The sequence below is a fragment of the Anarhichas minor genome, unplaced genomic scaffold (genome assembly GCF_050575085.1).
Source record: "Anarhichas minor isolate MPS153535 unplaced genomic scaffold, ASM5057508v1 ptg000005l, whole genome shotgun sequence".
Classification (NCBI taxonomy): Eukaryota; Metazoa; Chordata; class Actinopteri; order Perciformes; family Anarhichadidae; genus Anarhichas; species Anarhichas minor.
The window spans coordinates 1,109,406-1,130,763 of record NW_027466451.1 but is presented as its reverse complement, the minus strand read 5'-3'; the positions used below and the strand labels follow the sequence as shown (position 1 = coordinate 1,130,763).

Sequence of the window (21,358 nt, the reverse complement as noted above, 5' to 3'; positions counted from 1 at the left end):
TTGACTGTGATGCCGATGGGATGGTGTTGGGTCCTTGGCAGTGGCTCCAAGACCAGCTTTTTGCTTAATCCGGCGATCTTGTGGCTGACAAACACGATATCAGGGTTGTAACCTGCTCTCCATCGTCCACTGTTGAAGGACTTTGGTTGTTTTGCGTCGTGGATCAGATTAAGCTGGCAGTTTTCAGCCAATATTTCTACTGCATCTCCATCTGCATTGTTGTTGGCGTATCCCCATTGTGTGCTGTGGCTGTTGAAATCTCCTATCACAATCTTCGGTTTTCTGGATGATGGTATTTCAGGCATCGCCATAGGTATGGGGGGCAGTTTGTAGACTGAGGTGATGGTAACTCCTCTGAGCTCAGTGGTTAGGACTTCAATGTTGTTTTCATCGCTCTTTGATGTTGATTCGGCAATTGTCCCATTTTTTGCTAGCATGATGCTGCCATATTTCTTATGTGGTCTCTCTATGAGGGTGGTCATACCTGCCACACAGGGGCGATGGTTTTTTGGTCCGCGGTGAGTTTCCTGTAGGCAGAGAATATCGCACTGGTATTCTTTGCAGAGTTTTGCAACAAGTTCTTCTTTAGTTGTAGACAGTCCTTCAACATTGAGAGATATGATGGTCAGTGCTGGCCTTGGAGGTGGGCATTGACCTCTCTTCCTGCTCCGGACTGGAGGGCTGCTGTCGTTGAGCTTCTGGACATCATTGTCTTTCACTCGGCTTCAGTGTCTTCGGTAGAATTCGCAGGTTTGTTTAAACCTGACAGGGATCGCGAAAGTGAACGCTTCTACCATGATTAATAATAAATATATACTTTGGTATTGTCATGACCCGGCTCAAAAGGCCATAACATGAGGGAGACAAGACGAGTTAAAAGTAGGATTTATTTAACGAACCAATAACTGAACTAAACTAAACAAACAATCAAAACAAAGCAGCCAGGTCCTCCAAACAGGAGGCAGGGAGGAGAGGCGCGGGGAGGCCCCCAGCCAAAGAAGAGTCCAAGAGGAGAGGAGCGGGGAGGCCCCCAGCCAAAGAAGAGTCCAAGAGGAGAGGAGCGGGGAGGCCCCCAGCCAAAGAAGAGTCGGAGAGGAGAAGAGAGGGGAGGCCCCCAGCCAAAGAAGAGTCAGAGAGGCGCGGGGAGGCCCAGCCAAAGAAGAGTCGAAGAGGAGAGGAGCGGGGAGGCCCCCAGCCAAAGAAGAGGGGCAGCCTTTATAGCTGGGACCAAACCAGGCTCAGGTGTTGCCCATCAGTGGCCGATCAACATCCTGAAAGACAAACTGAGAGGAAACAGGACACAGACCCCTGGTGGAAGGGAGGGGTCATCACAATATGTACTGGGCACTATTAGTAAAAATTAACTAATCCAAGCAGTAGGTGAAAAATTAAGTTTGCTTGACAAAGCATTTATTTAAACATGTGTTTACAATGTGCTTTAGAGGCTGGCATTGAACCAGAACAAAAGATAACAGCAGAACAATAATACATAAATACAATAAATACTGGTTAAAATACCCAATATGAACAGCAATACAAGTTAAAATTAGACAAAATAAAAAAACAAGTTCATGAATAATAGATTTGAAAGGTAATTAAAGAAATGAATTAGCAGCCTAAGTTTTTCAGGTGGGATGGTGTACAGTCCAGGAGCCCTCACTGAAAACCAGGCTTCACAGTTGAATACATTCAGAGAGATCTAAAAGCAGACCCTGAATATCTCACAGGCTGCAGGAGGATTTTGCACTTCTATGTCTGTCAGTGGTTTTTTTATTGGTCAGGAGTCAGAAAGGTGTCACAAGTTCCTAATTAAATATCTCCAATAGGTGCTATTGTGTTACATGATGGATGTAACTTAACGTGTTGGTGGACCCGAGTCAGAAAAACGTTTCAGCAGCAACATATAGCCATGCAGATGGATTTGCAAGAATTGCTCCCGTAGCTGTGCCTATGGTGTATGAATGTGATAGGCAGGTGTCACTTAGCCCCTGCCATCAGTGTATGAATGGGTGAATGATGACAAGTAGTGTGAAAGCGCTTTAAGTGGTCGGAAAGACTAGAAAAGCGATATACAAGTAGTCCATTTACCATTAGGTTTTGTGAGCCGAAGTTTTAAAGTATCGGCCTCTAAAATGTCTGCTGTCGCCCAAACACAGCGAAGGTGAAAAAGGAATTTTTGCTGACGGCGTTCAAAGCATTTGCTCAGTAGAAAGTACTGTCAATGGTCGCTGAGACACATGAGAACAAGTTGTGACAAAGATATCGTTTTACCTTGCAACCTAATCGAGCTATAGTGGCTCATGGATGCTAACCTTGCACGGCAGCTGGATTATCGTGGTCACGCGACAACTGGTGGGATCACGTACCACAAGAAAAATCCCTCCCGTAAGGCTTCAAGAAATGCGTTTGTGTCCGGTAAGCCAGTGACTGAAGCAATTGGCCTTGCTCGAGGAGCTACTGCAGCTAGGGGGCGTGGCTTAAGTGTATGTGACGATAGGCAGAGGCCACTGTTCGTTCTAAACGACGATGGCGGCTCCTGGATAAGTTCGGAACTTGAGAGTTTCTCCTCATTGAAAGAAGAGCAGAGAACGGCATTGAAAACATGTTTCATTCTTATCCTGATGGGCTTCGGCAAGTGTTTGATTGACTGATGGTTCGATCCAATCACCTGGCAAGTATTTTCTCAAAGTGCCGTCCCTTTTCCAAACGGTTTCCGATGACTGCTTACCCTGACGGGCCAAGTTACACAAGCAAAGGCCACGAAACCTTAATCTACTTCACTGGGACACAAAAGAAGACGGTGACACTGGGCGGCTCCCAGTATGATTGATGCGTGTAAGCTGCAGTTTCAGTCGCCATCACGCACACTTGGTGGTGGGCAGACAGAAGGCCATGGTGGGGGGGGGGACCAGGATGTCAGTGAAGATGGGCCGGTATCCCGCAGGCAGAGGGGGGGCGCTCTGCTCCAGCAAGTCCAGCACAGCCCCTCTGATGTCCCTGGAGACATCCCCACGGATATCCAGCAGGACAGACACATGCTCTTCACTGAGGGGAAAGAAAAAAAACATGGTCATAAAGAGCACAATATTACAAAAATGTTTCATGTTTTTAAAATGGTAGATAATAATGTTGGTTTTTCAAAATAACCCTTTTGACTGAACACCATTAATATTAAATCATTTTTACTATTAGCATGGAGGACTGAAAAGCAGGTGAGGTCAGATTACCTGATGTCGGGGTACTTGGCTGCGAGTCCAGAAACTTCCAGAGTGAGCATGACGGGGTCTTTCAGTCGGATGAAGTCAGCGAGGACGGGTAGTAAGGACAAAGGATTCACTTCAGGTACTGAGCCTTCACCCTCCTGCAGACAGGTACATATATGAGTTTGATTTATATGGGCCCAAGCAGCAACCTGTCTTAAAGCTGCATTCTCTCTAATGTCCATCAGGGGGCGACTCCTGATTGTATAGAAGTCTATGAGAAAATGACTACTTCTCTCTTGAATTATTCCCTCAGTAAACATTGTAAACATGAGTTTATGGTCTCAATCTCTGGTTTCAAGTCTTCTCCAATACAGCATGATATTTATTTAGTAAATTATGGTGCATTTAGAGTCAAATAGACCATAAAGCAGGGTGTGCAGTGTGTAAAATACGGGGGGGGGGGGGGGGGGGTCTCGGGGAGAAAGCCTCAACAGGAACATGTCGGAGAGTATCCAAAATCATAAAAGAAATATTTGTCTCTTGTAATTGTCAATAAAATTGTCTTTTAAAAGCATAATAATGTCCAGAAGTATTCATTGTTCAAATTGCTAAACATTTATTCACAAATAAGAGAGCCATGTTCCACCGTGAATGACAAAGTCAGTCAGAGGTTGCGCGAAGCTTCAAATTCAATCCAGTGCTTTTAGCAGGAACCTAGATTAAAGCAGGACACCGTGTCTCCTCTTCTTGGGTACCAGCACAGTAACGAGAAGAAGCAGAGGGTGCAGTGTGGATTCTGTTGCAGGGCATCGTTGTGTTGCGTAAACTTTGTATTAATGGATTTATTTATTACAGCCATCAGCCTTGGTGATGTGTGTGCAAATACGTGTGCACCCTAGCTGCCTTGACTTGCATCCATGAAATCCTAAGACTTCAGCGTAACACTGGATCTAGGGTTAGGAAGGGGGGAACACAGGGTGTGTGGCACACTGAGGGTATACTTTATGGGCAGAGCTACCTTGTGATTGACAGGTCGCTACCACGGCGCTTTGTCTGGTCTGGCAGTCGTCCATGTTATCGTCTTAGAACTTTAACCCTTTCACAGTGTGTTTTTACTGCCTGAAAGTTAATGTCACATTTTTGGTCGTCTAAAATGTCAGCGTTTGGTTGTACTTAGCTCCACTCCCTCTCCAACCACTTCTGGTTTTAAAAAAACAAGATGGGCGACGGCCAAACTGCTGAACTTAAGGCTTTAAAACCATAGTCTCTATAGACTTTTTTTATGTCGACTTCTTTAACACTGATTCTACAGTAGCACATGTTAAAGTGTAATCTAGTCAGCATTTTTCCATTTAGGCTTCCCTCACAGACAACCACTGTAGTATTCATTACTTCTACAAAAGCTGTCTAACACCGTGATAATGCAAACTGTTTTTGAATCGTGACAGAAAGAGTCGGCTCCTCCTCACCAGGCCGTGGAGGATTTCTCTGAACTGCTGGTCGTCCTGAACCATCTGCTGCGCGAGCTGCCTCCTCTCCTCGGCGCAGCGACACACCAGCCTCTTCTGCATCAGAGCCCTGACGTACTCCACCACCGTCAGCCACTGGGCCTCCTCCTGCAGACGCTGCATGTTGAGCACACATGGCACAAGGTTCAGAGCAATGACAAGGACATGTCTCCTGTAAGCAGAGTGAAGCAGCTCCAATCAAGATGTCGGGCTACAAAACATTATGTTGCAATAAGTATTTTGGAAATATATATCCTTGGATCATAGATAAGAGGCCGACATAGTCGTCGTGACTTTCACGCATTAGTTTGTGCACTTCGGTTTTGAAGCCTCTAGTTTGTAATTTTGCTCGTCGCCATCTTGGATTTTTGCAACCAGTGAACGGAAGTGATCAGTGGCACCGTGGTAGAAACACCGTATACGGCTCTGGCAACGACCTGTCAATCACAAGGTAGAATATTCAATAGCTATTGGTTTGAATGATGATTTCAGCTGACACTGGGCCAAAAGCATAAATGGGCAAAAGTTTTGAGTTTATGATTTACGTAGTCATATGATGAATTCCTGGTTTGATAAATATTCATACATTTGGACTGCAGTGGGCACATTTGTTTTTTTGAGGTATTCAAGAAATAAATGATCTTATACCATAATGTACATTAACACACATGGAGAAAGTATTTGGGGTAACAAGAAGGTTCTTCAGCTGCAACCACAGAAGAACCTTTGGACAATATATTGTCAAAAACAGCTCTACTGCTGAGAAACGTCTGTGCAACTGAAATAGCATCTACACAGTGCAGACAGATTCAGAGCCAAGCGGTGACCTGTCTGCAGGGTGGTCGAACGCGGCCGTGCATCTCCAGGTGGCGCTCGAGGACGCGGCAGAGTTTGGGGGTGGGGTCTCCCTGGACCAGCCAGGATCGGGTCAGCAGGCCCGGGAGGAAGGGCTGGAGGTCCAGCAGGAGCTGATCCATCACCAGGCAACACGCCCGTCTCACTGCCCGGTCCAGCGCTGCCAGGGGGTTTGGAGGAGTCCGAGAGAACTGTCCCGCCGAGCGGGACGACTGCTGCTTCTGCAGACTCTCTGTGGATTTTCTGTATCGAAAACAAAGGACAACGTGGATTTGATTCAGGCCTGTATTTGTTGTTATATTTTGTCAATTCTTGTAATGTGCTGTGATGGGAGGACCACTACATAGACAGCACTGCCTTGATCAGGCCTCCATTATTTTTACATTATCTACTTATCGTACAATATATGGACATGACCGTGATCATTTTTGCTGACCTCAAGAAACTGATCCTTATTTACAGTATGAAGTACCTCTCCCAGAGCATGGAAACAAAGTGAATCTAGTAATCCATTATGTGTGTCCAAAATGAGTCCAAACATTTGTGTAATAAAGCTTTGAAAGCTGCCATTGTCTCACTTGAGGATGATGCAGTTGCTGATGGATGCCAGCAGATAGTGGAAGTAGAACTTGTTTTTGTTGTTGCTCAGATCCCTGCGATGCTCTTTCCCAAATTCCACCAGAGCTTCTCGAAACCTGTGACGTGAAGGAATGGAGGTGAATGAAAGGGTGTGTGGGAGAAAAATGTATGTGTGTGTCTGGAAATATATTTGTGTAAAATCATATCCATAATTTTGAAATGTATATTCACATTCATACTGTGATATTGGCCTGTATCATTTTCATATGATATTCACATCACTGAGGCAGGGTGTCTGTGCTCTTTTGGCCGCCTCAACCTTGTAACCTTTTGATACGCAGGTAAAGCAAAGTTCAATCTTTGAAAAAACTAATTCACAATTGTGTGTATGGGAAACACGATGCTCTGTCAGGGGGTGAGAGAAAGGGGACTGTCAGACTACAATTAGTGAAGCGTCCACTGATGACGGGTATAAGGGAAATCAGGAAAAAAAGCACGCAGAGGGCTGTAATTTATGACGGCCAAGGGATTAAGAAGGGCCAGGGAGCCTAGGTTTTGCCGCACGTAAACATGCACAACTCAACCAAGCTCATCTCAGGTGGATTTGCTTGTCGACTGACTCTCTGTCCCAGACACTTTGTTGTTCCCTTGAGAGTAGGTGGGTAAGCATAGAGGCCTAGGAGCCTGGGTAAAGATAGAGGGGGGGGTGAAGCAGATGCTCAAGTAATGCAGGTTTTCTAACGGATGGGAAACAGGAGCCGGTCACGGTGACCTGCTGCTACTGACGCTAAATCAGAGGAAGACGAGTGGGGAAATAGACTGTAATTAATCAAAGTTACCCAAACCTAGAGCAGAATGAAGGTATGAAGTGATGTACATTGCTATTGTGAAGTTAGTTGATTCCGGGACAACTCGGTTTACTTGTACTCTGTGTGATGCAAATAAACCTGCGTGGACTGAACGAAAATCCAATCTTTCTTGTGTTCTGTGGGTGTTCGTTACGGAGTTCCTAATAGTGAGATCCTGTGGTGTCTCACCACGAGTCGGATAGATAACAGTTACTGAGCCAGCCGTTAGGAATTGAGTTTTAACTAAAAGTCATAAAGTCAAAGAAGCTGATCAGGGCAACTGTGGCTAAGTGGAAAGCAGGGCCGTCCTTCAATCAGAGGATCGGCTGTTCGATCCCCGGCTTCGGCGCATATCGAGCAAGACACTTAACCCCAAAATTACTCCCGTAGCTGTGCCTACGGTATATGAATGATAGAATCTGAATTGTAAGTCGCTTTGGATAAAAGCATCTGCTAAATGACTGTACTGTAATGTAATGTAATGTAATGTAATCATCAACAATGAAAATCAACCAGTGAAAGTGAAGGCTTTCCCCTTGCTGTTGTATACTGGGAAAAAAAGGCTGACAGGCAGCCTCAAGCGCAACCTGCATCAATGCACACCTGTTTAGGAGGTTCTCCATCTCATACAGGCCCATCTGTAACGTCTGATCTCGCAGGGACTCTCCGATCATCCGAGCCACCCGGGCGTTCTCCTCCAGCATCTGCCATGGTTCCATAAAGCAGATCCACCAAACACATGATATAATATGATGCTGTTGCTGCGGGTAATGTGATGCTATGATGCTGAAAGGTAGGTCAATTGCTTGCTAGGTTTAAAAACAGAAGAATACAAAGTTCACTCTTTTCGTCACGACCCAGAGCTAGAGGCCAAAGACGTCGACAAAGCATTTTAAGTACAAACTGGAGGTCATGTTCTAATACAGCCAAAAGGTCAATAGGGGTTCTGATTTAAACGACGTGCAGTCTGTGGCTATAACTTCTCCATGAAATCATCTCTTACATGATTAGAAATTATGACAAATGTATTCAAAGTTAGAGACGAGTTCGCTAGGATTATTAACTGTCACGGACTCTTTATCAGTTCATCACTCATACGTACATACATTCATCAGCCCCTTAACGAGTAATATTAAATAGAGTCTTTAACGAGACATTGCATGTCATGCAATGGTCCATTTTACTTCAACAATGCAATGTCAGCAAAGTTTTAAAAAAGTACCGTTAGCCGGTGTTTTGTGCTCCCATTGAATCTTTTGACCCTGGGTTTCAATTCAGTACTATCCAATTCCCTCGACACACATTTGAAACCATTGCTCCAAGCCACCGTTAATCACAAACCTTACAAACGTTGCAGGCAAAACAAGCTAGCCTGCGTGTCACCTTTAGCAACAGAACCGAACTTGCTAACCAATTTTGACATTATTAAACCATTTAAAACAAGTTGGGAAGAAAGCAGCGTTATGTAATGTCATCCAACCTGCACATGAGTTGTTCACAGCATTTCCACAACATGACCATACTAACCAATACTACCATTTGAGTGTTAATATGAGCCTGAACATAACTTATAAATTCATATGGCAGTGTGATCTGTTTTGGGGAGCTCTGATAGCCTAGTACTCAGCTAATAGAAACATTTGTTTTTGGATTAACAGGTTTCCAGGTTGTTTCCAGGAGGCGTTGGAACTGTGACAATATCATCAGCAATCACCATCACCAAACTGGACACTCTTCACACCTTGTCTGGATGTTGAGATACTTTGCACAATTGAGTTGCATTCCACAACCCTCCAGTTTATCTGGGAGAGGGTAAAAAGCTGGTCCAGCAGCTCTAGAACCAGGATAAGAATGTCCAATGGTCCAGTTGCATGTGAGATGAATCAGACTTATGAAGGAAGAGATCAGATGCATTCTTCCTACTAGATGTCAAAAGAGATTGACGAGGTTCAGCGTTTTATTAAAGAAATGTATGGTTGGTGTGTGTGTTGGTGTGTTTACCTGTGTGATGATAGTGGGCAAGCTGGTCTGGTAGAAACCTTCATGGTCTGTATCTGGTTCCTGGTCTCTCTGCCAGTCTTGCAACTCCACTTGTAGGGCTTTGTGCATCCACTCTGATACACACTTCTAGAACAGCAACAACATGAACACACTGAATCAGTATAACACAGGTAGTTCCACTACAGTTCCTAGCACTTTAACATGGTTCCTAGCTACTTTCAATTTCAATATCACCATTTTTGTAAATAGATAATATCCATCAAATTGTTGGAAAATGTGATATGATGGCGGTCCAACACAACATGTGTAGTCGTACGTACTTCCAGACGGTGGACTCACCCGAACACTCTGCACGTATTTGTTCTGCAGCTGCTCCAGTCCCTCGGTGGAGATGAGAGGCCCTAGTTCCACTTTCTCCATCTCGGTCACCAGCTCTGGATGACCCATCATGTCTGGGCTGCCAAAACATCATCATCACAATCTGAGCTTTAAAAAAAAAAATGTTTTCTCCATATATATATTTTTAAATCATTTAGCCGGGAGGTAGTAGATGGATTTGGGCTTTTCCACTGTAACAGAATATGTCTACGGTCTATGAGCGAGGCAAAGGCAACAGCATCACAATATTTCTCAGTGAGACTGGCTGGTATAAGGGGAACGCCAAAGATGGCTATCAAGTAGCAGTGAACTACCAAGTATGAGGTATTAAAGTTAAGCTCAGGAAGTTCAACCTGCCCCAGGAGCTGCTGATTCTGTTTTACTCCACCATCATCCAGTCTGTTCTCTGTTCTTCCATAACTGTCTGGTTTGGATCGGCCACCAAACAGGACAGAAACAGACTACAACGGATTGTCAGGTCTGCAGACAGAATCATTGGTTCCAGCCTGCCCTCCATCCTGGACTTGTACACCTCCAGAGTCAGGAAACGGGCAGGAAAGATCACTGCAGACCCTTCACACCCTGGACACAAGCTGTTCCAACTCCTCCCCTCTGGTAGGAGCTACAGAGCACCGTACGCCAAAACCACCAGACACAGGAACAGCTTCTTTCCACTGGCTGTCACGCTCATGAACAATTAATCAGACATACTGCACCTCCATTTGCACTATTACCACCATTCTGCACTAATATCTCAAATCCATTGTTATTGTTCTTTATGTTCATGTATATATATTTATATTGTACATAGTAGTTAAATGTGTAAATGTTTATGCTTACCTCTGTTCTACTTTGTCTTTAATGTCCTTGTTTTTATATTTTTCTTGTTTATTTGTATATTCTATGTTTGTACGTTGAGAGCAACGTCAAAATCTGAGTCAAATTCCTTGTATGCGTACGCATAAATGGCCAATAAAGCTGATTCTGATTTAAATTGAGCAAAACATTACACAAACCGCAACAAACCCACACACAGAGGGAAAGACAAATACTTAAATAGAGTCTGTGCAGGTCATGAATCTCACCTGTTGTAGATGTGTAGCACCCAGTTGAGCACAGCAAAGATTTCACCACTCTCCAGGTCCCAGCTGCTAACCTAGGCCACAAGTATCAATGTGTATCATGAGGTGGGCACCAGTTTTAAAAATAGTTGATGAAAATGAGGATAAACCAAAAAACTCCAGTTGGTGATTGCCATAGAGAAAACTAATATATTAATTAAAAATAGATTTGGGACAATCCATTAAAGACCATGTTTAAGTCTCATGGTTCCTATTATAATACATGTAAACTATGATCGTGGGTAACAACAACAATAGTCCCTTTTAGTTACTGTTCTGAGACTCTCTCATCACTGACCTGTGCCAGGTGAGCGTGTAAACAGCGGTGGCTAGCCCTCAGGTAGGCCCCCGTCAGCCGGTAGTGCGGCGGGACGCAGTGCTCCAGCAGGTGGCGCACGGTGGCCAGATCAGCTATGATGCCGTGCTGGAGAGCAGAGAGGTGGCCTGCTAGACCCGGGCCGCGCGTGTGCAGGTAGGAAACGCTGCGAAACCGCGCTGAGACCGCCTCCTCTAGTACCTGACAAAAGAAAGGTAACATACAGTTAGGCATGTAAAAAAAGAGAACTTGGTAAAAAAAAAAAGTTTGGATCAGCTGGTGCATGACCTGGAAGAAGCATGCTCTCCAGCAGCGAGGTCGTCCCGGGGGCAGGGGCCTGCTGGTGCCTCTGGTCCCCCCTCGTTCCTCCAGTAGAGCTCGGTCCAGGGCCTCCTCCCGCTCCACGATCCTCACTGCTGATACGAACGGCGTGGGGTTCTGTCGGGCCAGAGCCAGAGCGCTGCTCACCACCGCCCACAGCTCCTTACCTGCAGTGACAGGGGGCATGACTGAAACAACGCAGCCTGGCACGGATAATTTAATAGTGTTAACAGTGCCATTTGTGACAGTCACGTCTGTTACAAAAATTCAGAGGTGCACGACCGAGTGCTGCGACCTATAATTATCACCAAAATGCGGGTCCTCTCAACTCTGTAGAGATTTTTAGCTCATTGTTTTGGATTCCATGCCCCCCAAACAGCTGCTAACTGCAGCTGCAATTGAGGTTCGCTCTTTAGCAAAATAATGTTTTTTTCTCACAAAAGGTTCTGACTTTAGGTTAGCTGCCCAGAACTAATCAGCAGACAGACGATGTGAGCAACTACTGTAGCTGGGGCTGGTGAACGGCCAGCAAGATGACTCATGCTAATGTCACTACGAGTCCACTGGGTGTGCAAACAGCAAACCTTTTTGCCAACATGTTTGCTAACAACTTAATAAAGGTGAAACTATGGCAGTGGTGTGTTATGAGCTTGTTCCGCTGTCCCCAAGTGGCCAAAAAGAAAGAAAGACAAAAGAAAATTTGCTTTAACTTTTCCCTAAACTAGCTGAACTCCCCATATCTTTGCAGGTGATCTGTCTAAATTTGATCTCATGATTTAGATTTGAATGACAAGACTGAACAAACATCTATATTATAATATATGATGTAGCCATATTTAGATAAAAGCAACATCAGAGAAGCATCAAGGAACAATGGGCCTCGTGCAAGAAGCACTCCTACGAACTGATTGGTTCTTAAGTGGCTTGTATGAATACGACACAGTTTATGATTGGTCCAGACCTGTCGTAGGAGTCACGAACAATCAGTCCGCTTTGATCCAAGCCAAACTCTTTCACTAATGGGTTGTATATTTCATTACTTGGAAGCAATTTTGAGTTTGATAACCCTATATCAATTACACTTCATAGTTAGGTTTATATTATTATGTTTCATTCTGGTAATCAAATTATAGCCCAATATAATTCTAAATGATTCATATAGCCAAACAATATCACCATTCATTTGAATTGTATAACACTACAATATCATTATGAACATCTTATATTATTTGAGCCCCTCTTGTTGCAGTAATCGATGGCCTTGCGGTGGCGAGACGTTTTAGTTTGTTTGCATGTTTAGGCTGGTCATTTACACATCTTATCCGTTTGACGTGGCTCACTCATACGAGCCATCGTCAGTTAAAATAAAAATACCAAAATGTTCTTGCATGAGGTTTAATGTTCTCTCAAAGCTGAGAAACCGATGAACTGTTATATGCAATGTACATGAGCAAATCTTCACAATGACTAAGCAACAACATCTTTTCAGCGGATATTCTCTGTTTTGTCCTCAGTAGGACCAGGTATAGTATTCTAGTACCAGTATTAATCCAATATCTGAGAACCAGACACTTTTTTCGATACCTTCATTTAAAGAAATAAAAAAATACTTTGTATATATTTATCCAAATTAGACAAACTTGTCCTATACATTGAATAGCATCTTATCACAAAGGCCGTATATGAACTAGGCTGTAATAAATTATAGTCTAAAATGAGCAAAATTCAGATTTGAAAAAGGGAAAGTCTAAACCAAAGAATAAACAGAGCCTTAGTCCTAAGAAATTCTGTAGGAAGATTGTGATTGTAGTGACCGTTGCTTCCCAATAAAAAAGTCACTACGGTTGCTGTAATGCTTGTTCTGACGAGTGCCATAAATAACAAAGTCCAGTTTCGAATATAGGCATTTTATTCCTCACATAATCAGAGTTCACCACTTTCTCTTCAGTTATCCATTTTCTTCTCATACCAATAAATCATAACATTTGCGTTTGTTAAATCTGCACGGTCAAAAACTGTTTGCTTCTACCTATTAGCAACCACCTGTGTCCAATGACCCCACTGATTATATTACCTGTGGCCTGATTCACACCGGCACTACGCCCCCATGTGGTGGGAGGTTGTACAAAACACAAAACAACAAAATGGCTCTTACAGTGATACATATACATTCTATATCTATACAGAAATATAGAAACATATATAAAACATAGTTGCCATATACAGTATGTTTGCTTTTGAATAAATCAGATTAATGAAACTGATATCACTGTGTAAACTGTGGCCTTACCCAGGGCGTCCACCAGCTGCCCGACACCAGAGAAGTATTTGGCCACTAGCTCCTGGTCCTCTGCGCTGAGCGAGCTTCCTGCTGTCCCAGCAGCCCCGTGGAGCTGCCAGAGGATGTCGTCCTGCCAGTGCTCCAGATCCATCAGACGGGCGTGGGCCTCCAGGAGCCGTCGGGACTCCACCAGACGCTCCGTCTCCAACACCATGCTACGCACTGCAAAAGGGCAAGGAAGGGGAGGAAGGAGGGCGCACTTACATTTCTCAAACTGTCAACAACTTACAATAACCTCTTGCTGCTACTTTGGAATGTTAAAGACTAAAGTTGTTTAACTTTCCAGCAAGAATAATTTCATATATATTCAATATTTTACTATTAAACAACATAAACAACACAAGATTCACAAAAGTGGCATTAATTGTAGGGCTGATGTGTAATATATTACCACTATTCTATCTACTCCATGTACAATATGGATCACAGTAGAATGTTCTGTGCAGGCGGCAACCTCTGGGTCTGACAAGTGAAGACAATGCTGAAGTGCCTACTCTTGAATTCTCTCTAATGGCCATCAGGGGGCGACTCCTCTGGTTGTATAGAAGTCTATGAGAAAGTGACTCTACTTCTCTCTTGATTTATTACCTCAGTAAACATTGTAAACATGAGTTTATGGTCTCAATCTCTAGTTTCAAGTCTTCTTCAATACAGCATGATGTTCATTTAGTGAATTATGGTCCATTTAGAGTCAAGTAGACCATAAAGCGGGGTACGCTTTAGGGCGGGGCTACCTTGTGATTGACAGGTCGTTACCACGCCGTTGTCTAGTCTGGGAATTGTCTGTTTTTGTCTTACAACTTTTACCCTTTCACAGTGTCTTTTCACTTCATGAAAGTTAATTGTTACATTTTGGTCGCCTAAAAATGTCTTGATGAGTGTTCGGTTGATCTTAGCTCCATCCTCTCATGTCACTCCTGGTGACGGCCAAAATGCTGAATGCGGCCAAAATGAATGCGGCCAAAATGCGGCCAAAATGCCTTCAAAATATGCAGTCTGCAAACCAGTGCGTGACGTCACAGTGACTACGTCCACTTCTTACATACAGTCTATGGTTCTATGTTGAAAGCATTCACTGAATTCATGATGAATGAATGACTGTGCAGCATCTCACCAGAGTAAAGGCGCGGCAGGTTGCTGACAGCAGCGAGGAGCTGATGGTGGCTGACAAACACTTCTCTCAGCCTCTCCAGGGACTTCACCCCCTCTGCGTTCCGACTGGACTCCAGCCCTGCTTTCTTCAAAGTGTGCGACACCTCCGTCAGCTCGAACCTGGCCTCCCGGAGCTGCTCCAGACCCCAGCCCACCCCCTCCAGGTACGACTGGACCATGGACTGGAAGGAAAGCAGCAGCACAGTGGTTACTAGAACTACAACAAGTTCTTCTAACGTGCACAGCTGCAACAATTTACGAGATCATTTAATAAACTGAGGTCACATTGTTTCATAATGAGAATGTGTTCATGTGTCTGTGATGTCACCTTGAGTCTGGTGTGTATGGAGGAAGTCCTTTGACTTTCTCTCTTCCTGTATTGGCTCAGTCGCTCCAGGTGCTCAGGCCGGCAGAAAACACACGACGCCCACTTCAGGGCTGCGCCGCGGGCCAAACACTCGGCCCTCTCCACCTCCGGCCACACCTTAGCCACCGGCACCGCGTCTGAAAGAAAGATAGACAGAGCACAGGGGAAGAACAACGTTATTTTTCTAAAATATATGTAACTGCACCACCCAGGGGTTCTCAAATATTTCCATGTAACAGACGGCAAAAGGTACATGTTCGGTCTGGAGACAACCCTAACTAATAAAATAGATTGTATATTTAATTTCAGACGCATTTCTTGGAGATAGAGCACCTCTGAAGGCATAACTGCAATTTGTTGTGTTAAAAGGAAACTCAGCCATTCTACACATCCAAGTATGTTGAAAGGTCTTGGGCTGTACTGATTTGTATAAAGCAGTTTGTGGCTCCAGGGCAAGCTATGCAAAATTTGATAAATATCCTCACGTGATGTCACTTGAGTGATTGTTGAATGGCGCTGGAGTTGGAAACATGTGAGCCTACCAGACCTCCGTAGCCTCAAATCTGCTTGGGGCTGGCGGCCCGAGGCTACATTAGCCGCTACCATCATAACACACCTAAATCTCTAAGTCAACTGTTGGCAGTGAAGTTGCTTAACACTGCTAGCTCTGTCAGTGCTGTTGCCGTTGTTTACGTGTGCCCTGTTAGCTGCTAGCCCCCGGCTTAGCCGTCACCATGTTGACAGCCATGTGGAGGCAATACCTCAATCACAGACATGCTCTGAATGTAGAATTTAGCACCTTTACAAACATTAGTCTCATTAGACAGTTGTGTGGGAGTGCAATGCTACATCGGTGGAGTACTCTTTTAACGACCCAACGTCTAGATTTTATTTCATGTAAATATAACATTTTCTGCTATGTTTAGTTGGTTTCAGTTAGTTAGCATACAATCCTTTTACATTCACATTCATTACACTACCATGTACTTTCTAAGATCATGAATATAGTGTTCATGGAAAAATGTGAAAGACAATTACCGTAATATAAATCGTAAAATCTTAGTTGTATTTTGACTTCCTTCCTTGATGTTTAGGTGATGTCAGTTAGCTCGAGCTAACTGATTCTGATTCAGTACGGTTACTGGCCTGTTGCATCATCACAGCTTTCACTAAATTTGCCCTTTTCGGTTTGTTAGAAAGCACACAGAAGACACATTTGAGAAAAGTACTGCAGCAGCACCACATAGTAGCTGGTTTGGTCCTAATACTGAGGTCTGCAACTGCACCTGAAACAAAGCCCATCTGGCTAATATCATTAAAGATGCATGCACTATTATGAAATTAAAGATTACGTCAGTGGGAAAGAGAGCGGAGGGGATATTTCACGTGTGACTGAAGGTTATGATGTCATCTATTATCTAAATTGATTGTGGAGACCAGATACTTCAGGATCCGGGTGGCTTACCTCAGCCAAACTATTTTCTGAGGCAAACCATCTTGGATCTAAATTGTCAAGAGGAAAAGGAAAATGAGACTTTTGCATCTTTCTTCATGAAAGAAAAGCTTGAATTGGATTTAATATTGAATATCATTATTTCTGTCTCCACAGCAGCTCTGCCTCCAAGAAGAGACATAAAATCCAGAGTGGTGTGCTGAGGTTTGCTCCCAGCTGGACAGTTCTCTGTCAACATCGATTATGCAATGCATTATTTAATGTGTTTCCCATTTACCAGCTCAAGAACAGCACACCCTGGTTTTGTTAAAGCTCCCGAATGCTAAAGCAGCAGCAGTGTTGATGTTTAGGGAATGGGATATCGGCCGAGTCAAACATTTCTCTGCAACGTAAAGTGGATCCGTACAGATTACCCCTCAAAATTCGGCACACATGTGAACCGCGGAATAATTACACAGATTACCTTGACCGTCACAGTGTGAAATAAAGTTTTAATGACATCGTTATCCACCAATGTTCAGTAAAATATGTGATTAGGACATCGGTATTCATGATTATTTATGCTAATGTTACATTGTAAATAACCAATCCGTGTTGAAATTGACAGGAGAGCTAGTAAAGTGGTCTAATAATATGTAGTGTTGGTGATAAACTTGAATAAATCCAGTTGTTTGAAGATGTTTTCACAGCAACATAAACAAATTCCCTCTTAGAGAGGGAACTATAACCTGTTAACACCAGCTCTTAACAGCTTATAATACATCAATAAAACTATTCATGACAAGATGTGTTTTAATCTTAAGCAATCTTTTATTTCCAAATCATTTGAATTGTGTGCCTTTATGAAAGAAACACTATAAATGACTATAACAAAGTAAAAGAATATTTAGAATTAGTGATGGTTTACACTGATTTCAGAGTGGTTGAAATGATGTTTGGGATGGTGGCGAAAAAGCCTGAAGCCTTGTAGACCAGCTGCTATAATCAAACAAAGGGATCTGTATCTGCCAATATGGATCATCAATGATCTGCAAGTAGTATCAGCGGCAAAACAACACGATCAGGAATCTCTAAAAGATTTGCTCCCTTTTTTCTTTTTGAGACAATCCGTGACTGATCCGTGATGCGATCCGAACCGTTTTATGAACCGGTGCACCACTAACCGTGATGGAGAGGACCTTTTTATGGCAGAAAAAGCTGAGTCTCTGTTGTCAGCCGGCTGGTCTGGTAGCAAGATATCGTTTCTCAGACACAATCAAGAGTAACGTGACAATGCTGCCATTTGAATGACACATCCTCATTGGTCTTAGTTGAATAATTTACTGATCAGTGAGTTATGCGCTGTGCTAGGTCACCAACATTGAGCAGTTGCTCTGTCACTTTAAGGTTGAAAGCTTTGTTGATAAGATAAAATAGATAGATTAAGCATGCATCACAGTGCATGGTACATGATACACAGTCACTCAATGAGTTTGTGTGTAGATGTTTGGACGTCTCAATTCCCACAAACGGGACCGTCTCTGTCTCAGACAAGGTCATGGGACACCCTGCTGTCCCTCCCCAACACTAAAGTCTGAGAGCTGAAACAGCATCATCAGCAACTCTGCACAACAATAAACCACAGAGCTCACTTTCAGGAAAGTGATGAGTTATGTAAGCCGGGGCTGATGCACAGAGGAAAACACAGCAGTTACTCACTGATTACCGCACTATAGTGCTGTGATAAAGGCAGTTTGCTATGGAAACCAGCAGGGGCTGTCCTCGACGAAATTGAATTCTTAGTCGACTAACACTCATTCAATTAGTTGTTAAATTGACAGATCTGTAAAACTGATTTTCTCCACAAAGAATCACACAAAAGCACCACTTTTGTGTTTCCCAGAGATGTGCCTTCTACTTTTTCTAGAAATAAGTCATTCAGCATGAAAAAAGCATCTAAAGAAAACGTCAAATAGACCAAAGAAATCTCGGGCGGCCCCTTCCTAGTCGACTAATTGGTCGACTAGATGACCTCAGATGACATTGAATTTTTAATCGATTAGTCATTGGTTACGCATTTTTTATGACTAATTTACAAGGAACTTATTAACACAACTGGTAAACACAACTTTAAAGTGGTGCTTTTGTGTTAGTTGACTGAGAATTTCTATGGTCGAGGTTAGCCCTCCAGAAATCTTGTCTCAGAACAAAAATAAGGATTAGTCGACTAATCGTAGAAATATAGAAACTAACAAACCCTCAGGACATCATGGCACATGGTGGAGAATTACAGCTGGTTTGACGGCAGACATGTTTACATGTTAATCTCAATTTACGAGTCACAGGAACACAAAAGATGCTACGGAGTTCAAATATGGAAAGTTTAGGATCCATGTTTGACAGTTTGACCAATACCAGGTTATTTTGACTTCTGCTGCACCAATTTTGACCATTCTTTTGTTAATCTGTCTCTGCAAAATCCTACACTGTCCCTTTAAATTTTGCAATTTTCATTTTTTTTTTTTACAAATGAAATAAACATTTTTCTTAATTTTTTTCCAGGTAGAAAAGTACTAAAAATTACTTGAGCATTCAAGGTTAATTCTTGGCCTTGTTTTTTCATAAACATACTCGAGATTTGACAGCCCGATCACAGCTCCTGTGATCAGGGAGGAACCTTCATCACACTAAGGGTGGTTGACACTGGCTGGCAAATGTTAAAGGGTCCGCCCACAAATTGATGCATCACTCTAAACTTAATACTTGAATGATTTTTGTATTTGAAACAGTTCATTCATTTCTGTCAAAGACAGGCCACACTGCAGCCATTCACCGCTTTGTTTTGTCTCTAGCTATCGAGAGACTTTAGAAGAAGTGGGCGTCGGCCTTTTAGCAATGTTGTCAGCTGGCAAACAGTGTGTGCGTGAGTGTGTGTGCCTCCAGTTACCTTCTAGTTCGTCCCCTCCATTCTTCAGATCCCTGGCAGACATTGGAGTTGGGTTTTCAGCTGCCTGTCCGCCGGATGACTCTCTTTTTCCCCGAGGGCTGGCACTGAGGGTGCCCAGGGTGCAACGCTGGCAGAGGAGGATGAAGAGGGACACAAATGAGACAGAGAAGAAGAAGGACGCATGGAGATCGGGCACAAATCCATTCTACTGACTGCTTTCCTCTTCCCCCTCACACACACACACTCTCTCTCTCTCTCTCTCCCAGACACACATCCTTTGCTGAGAGGCCGGCAGGAAAGGGAGGGAGCAGGGCGAGGAGAGGGAAGAGAATAATGCTGGAGGGTGGGGAGGGGGGGGAGGTCAAGGGAAGAAAGGGGCAGGGATAGGGAGATGTGTGCTATATTCAGGGGCCAGTTGAGAAGATGGTAAATATCAATAGAGCAGAATATTTACCTCAGCTTTGAGATTTCAAAGTTTTCAGCCACGCTATCATCATCAGGCGAAATAAATAGAAATATATTACGGATGAAATGTTACCAGCCACTGAGGTTGCAGGTCAACAAAACCCCGCCCTCTCATGAATGCCATGTGATGCGGTTGAAAGCTCTGGAGAGAGCTAGTTGGCGGACCTAGGGGTTGGGTTCTTTCAAACTTTTCAATTGTCAAGCTCAAGAATGAACCGCATGCTCATCTATGTACATTTTTGAGTTTTAAAGGAATAGTGCGACATTTTGGGAAACACTTAAATTTACTTTTATTGCTAAATGTTAGACGAGAAGATCAATACCACGTATGATAAATATGAAGTTACTGCAAGAATTTGGTTTTCTTATAGCACAAAGACTGAGAACGAGGGGAAACAACCAGCCTACAAACAAAATCTGTCTCCATCAGCTCTTCAGCTCACTAATTAACATGTTTCATCTTCTTTGTATAATTGGTACAACTGTGGTCAAACTTGGGTCATTGTGTCTTGATAGCCTCAAAAAGAACACGATCACATGAGCATTAAATTAAAAATTGTAATTTGGATTTTTCATTAGAAGCAGCATGAGAAAGTGATTTTGAGGGGAGGGGACTAGGAAAACAATAGACGGTGGCAGAAGGGGCTGGATAGGGGTTAGGTGGACATGGTGTTCCATAAAAGTCTTGCCTCGTAAAGGGAAGCCAATTAAACAGTGTTACAGGAAGAAACAATGTATAATGCATAAGTCATTAGCCTACAACCCAGTGTAAAAGACAGAAAGGAGCCAAGAACTAATGGAGTCTATGGCTATTGTTCTTTCATCAGAAGGTATATGCAGGTGTCAGAAGAGGATTCAAGCCACACTTCGTTCTCATAACTTCATTAGTGAGTCCTTAACCTTCTCTTAACACCAGGTAGGTGAGCTCTATTGTTGATGCTGAACTGATGTGTTCACTGAAACAGAAAGACTTGTGTCACTGACCCTCTCTGATCCTCTGCAGCCGTTTGACCGGCGCCAGCTACTACCAATGGTAGGAATTATGTTTTATTAAGTCCTCTGAACCGGCCGGCCTGTTTACGCCTCCAAGCTTCCCGGACCTCTTCAGAAGGCAGCGAGGAGCGTGCCAAGTGAGCCCGAAGCTGGAGCCAGCACAAACACGCTTTCCCAAGGGAACATCAGCTTTCAGTGCTGCACTTCAAATTTCTCTCATGCAAGTCTAAAATGTGTGTGTGGGAGCTACATTTGAAAAACAAATTGTTCTTTCACTATTTTGTTCAGAAGATATTTTGGTGGGGAAGGTACTGAATGTTTGACTTAGACCCTCCCACATTTATTATTTTCTTTGGACCCTCCCCATGACTTAGTCCCAGTATCTCTAGAACAATGACAAAACATTAAGAAGACACCAATTTAAATATGGAATGACTGATATGTTGGCCACCTGGGATTCAGTGCAGAGTTGATACGCTGAATTTACACGAAAAACATCGAGCAGATTAGCATCTATTTGAAGTTGTGTTT

General features: G+C 43.4%; 1 protein-coding gene across 1 annotated transcript; it reads right to left on the bottom strand.

Moving 5' to 3' along the window:
* Nucleotides 1-1,451: 1,451 nt before the first annotated feature.
* Nucleotides 1,452-19,581, bottom strand: exoc3l1 (exocyst complex component 3-like 1). Its single transcript, XM_076112531.1, has 14 exons — nucleotides 19,370-19,581; nucleotides 14,952-15,127; nucleotides 14,586-14,805; nucleotides 13,421-13,633; nucleotides 10,792-11,297; nucleotides 10,458-10,528; nucleotides 9,334-9,451; nucleotides 8,995-9,120; nucleotides 7,597-7,697; nucleotides 6,145-6,261; nucleotides 5,539-5,809; nucleotides 4,673-4,828; nucleotides 3,228-3,361; nucleotides 1,452-3,045 (listed from the first exon to the last, which is right to left on the bottom strand). The coding sequence occupies exons 1-14, from the start codon at nucleotides 19,410-19,412 to the stop codon at nucleotides 2,859-2,861; spliced, it is 2,439 nt and encodes an 812-aa protein (XP_075968646.1). The 5' UTR covers nucleotides 19,413-19,581; the 3' UTR covers nucleotides 1,452-2,858.
* Between the last annotated feature and the right edge of the window lie 1,777 nt (nucleotides 19,582-21,358).

What these genes read in the sequence shown, in the direction of transcription:
- exoc3l1 (XM_076112531.1), bottom strand. Translation starts at nt 19,412, where the DNA reads ATGTCTGCCAGGGATCTGAAGAATGGAGGGGACGAACTAGAAG. An exon ending in TGGAGGGGACGAACTAGAAG is followed by an intron (nt 15,128 to 19,369) that starts GTAACTGGAGGC and finishes TCTTTCTTTCAG; the next exon opens with ACGCGGTGCCGGTGGCTAAG. An exon ending in TTCGACCACCCTGCAGACAG is followed by an intron (nt 4,829 to 5,538) that starts GTCACCGCTTGG and finishes CTCAACATGCAG; the next exon opens with CGTCTGCAGGAGGAGGCCCA.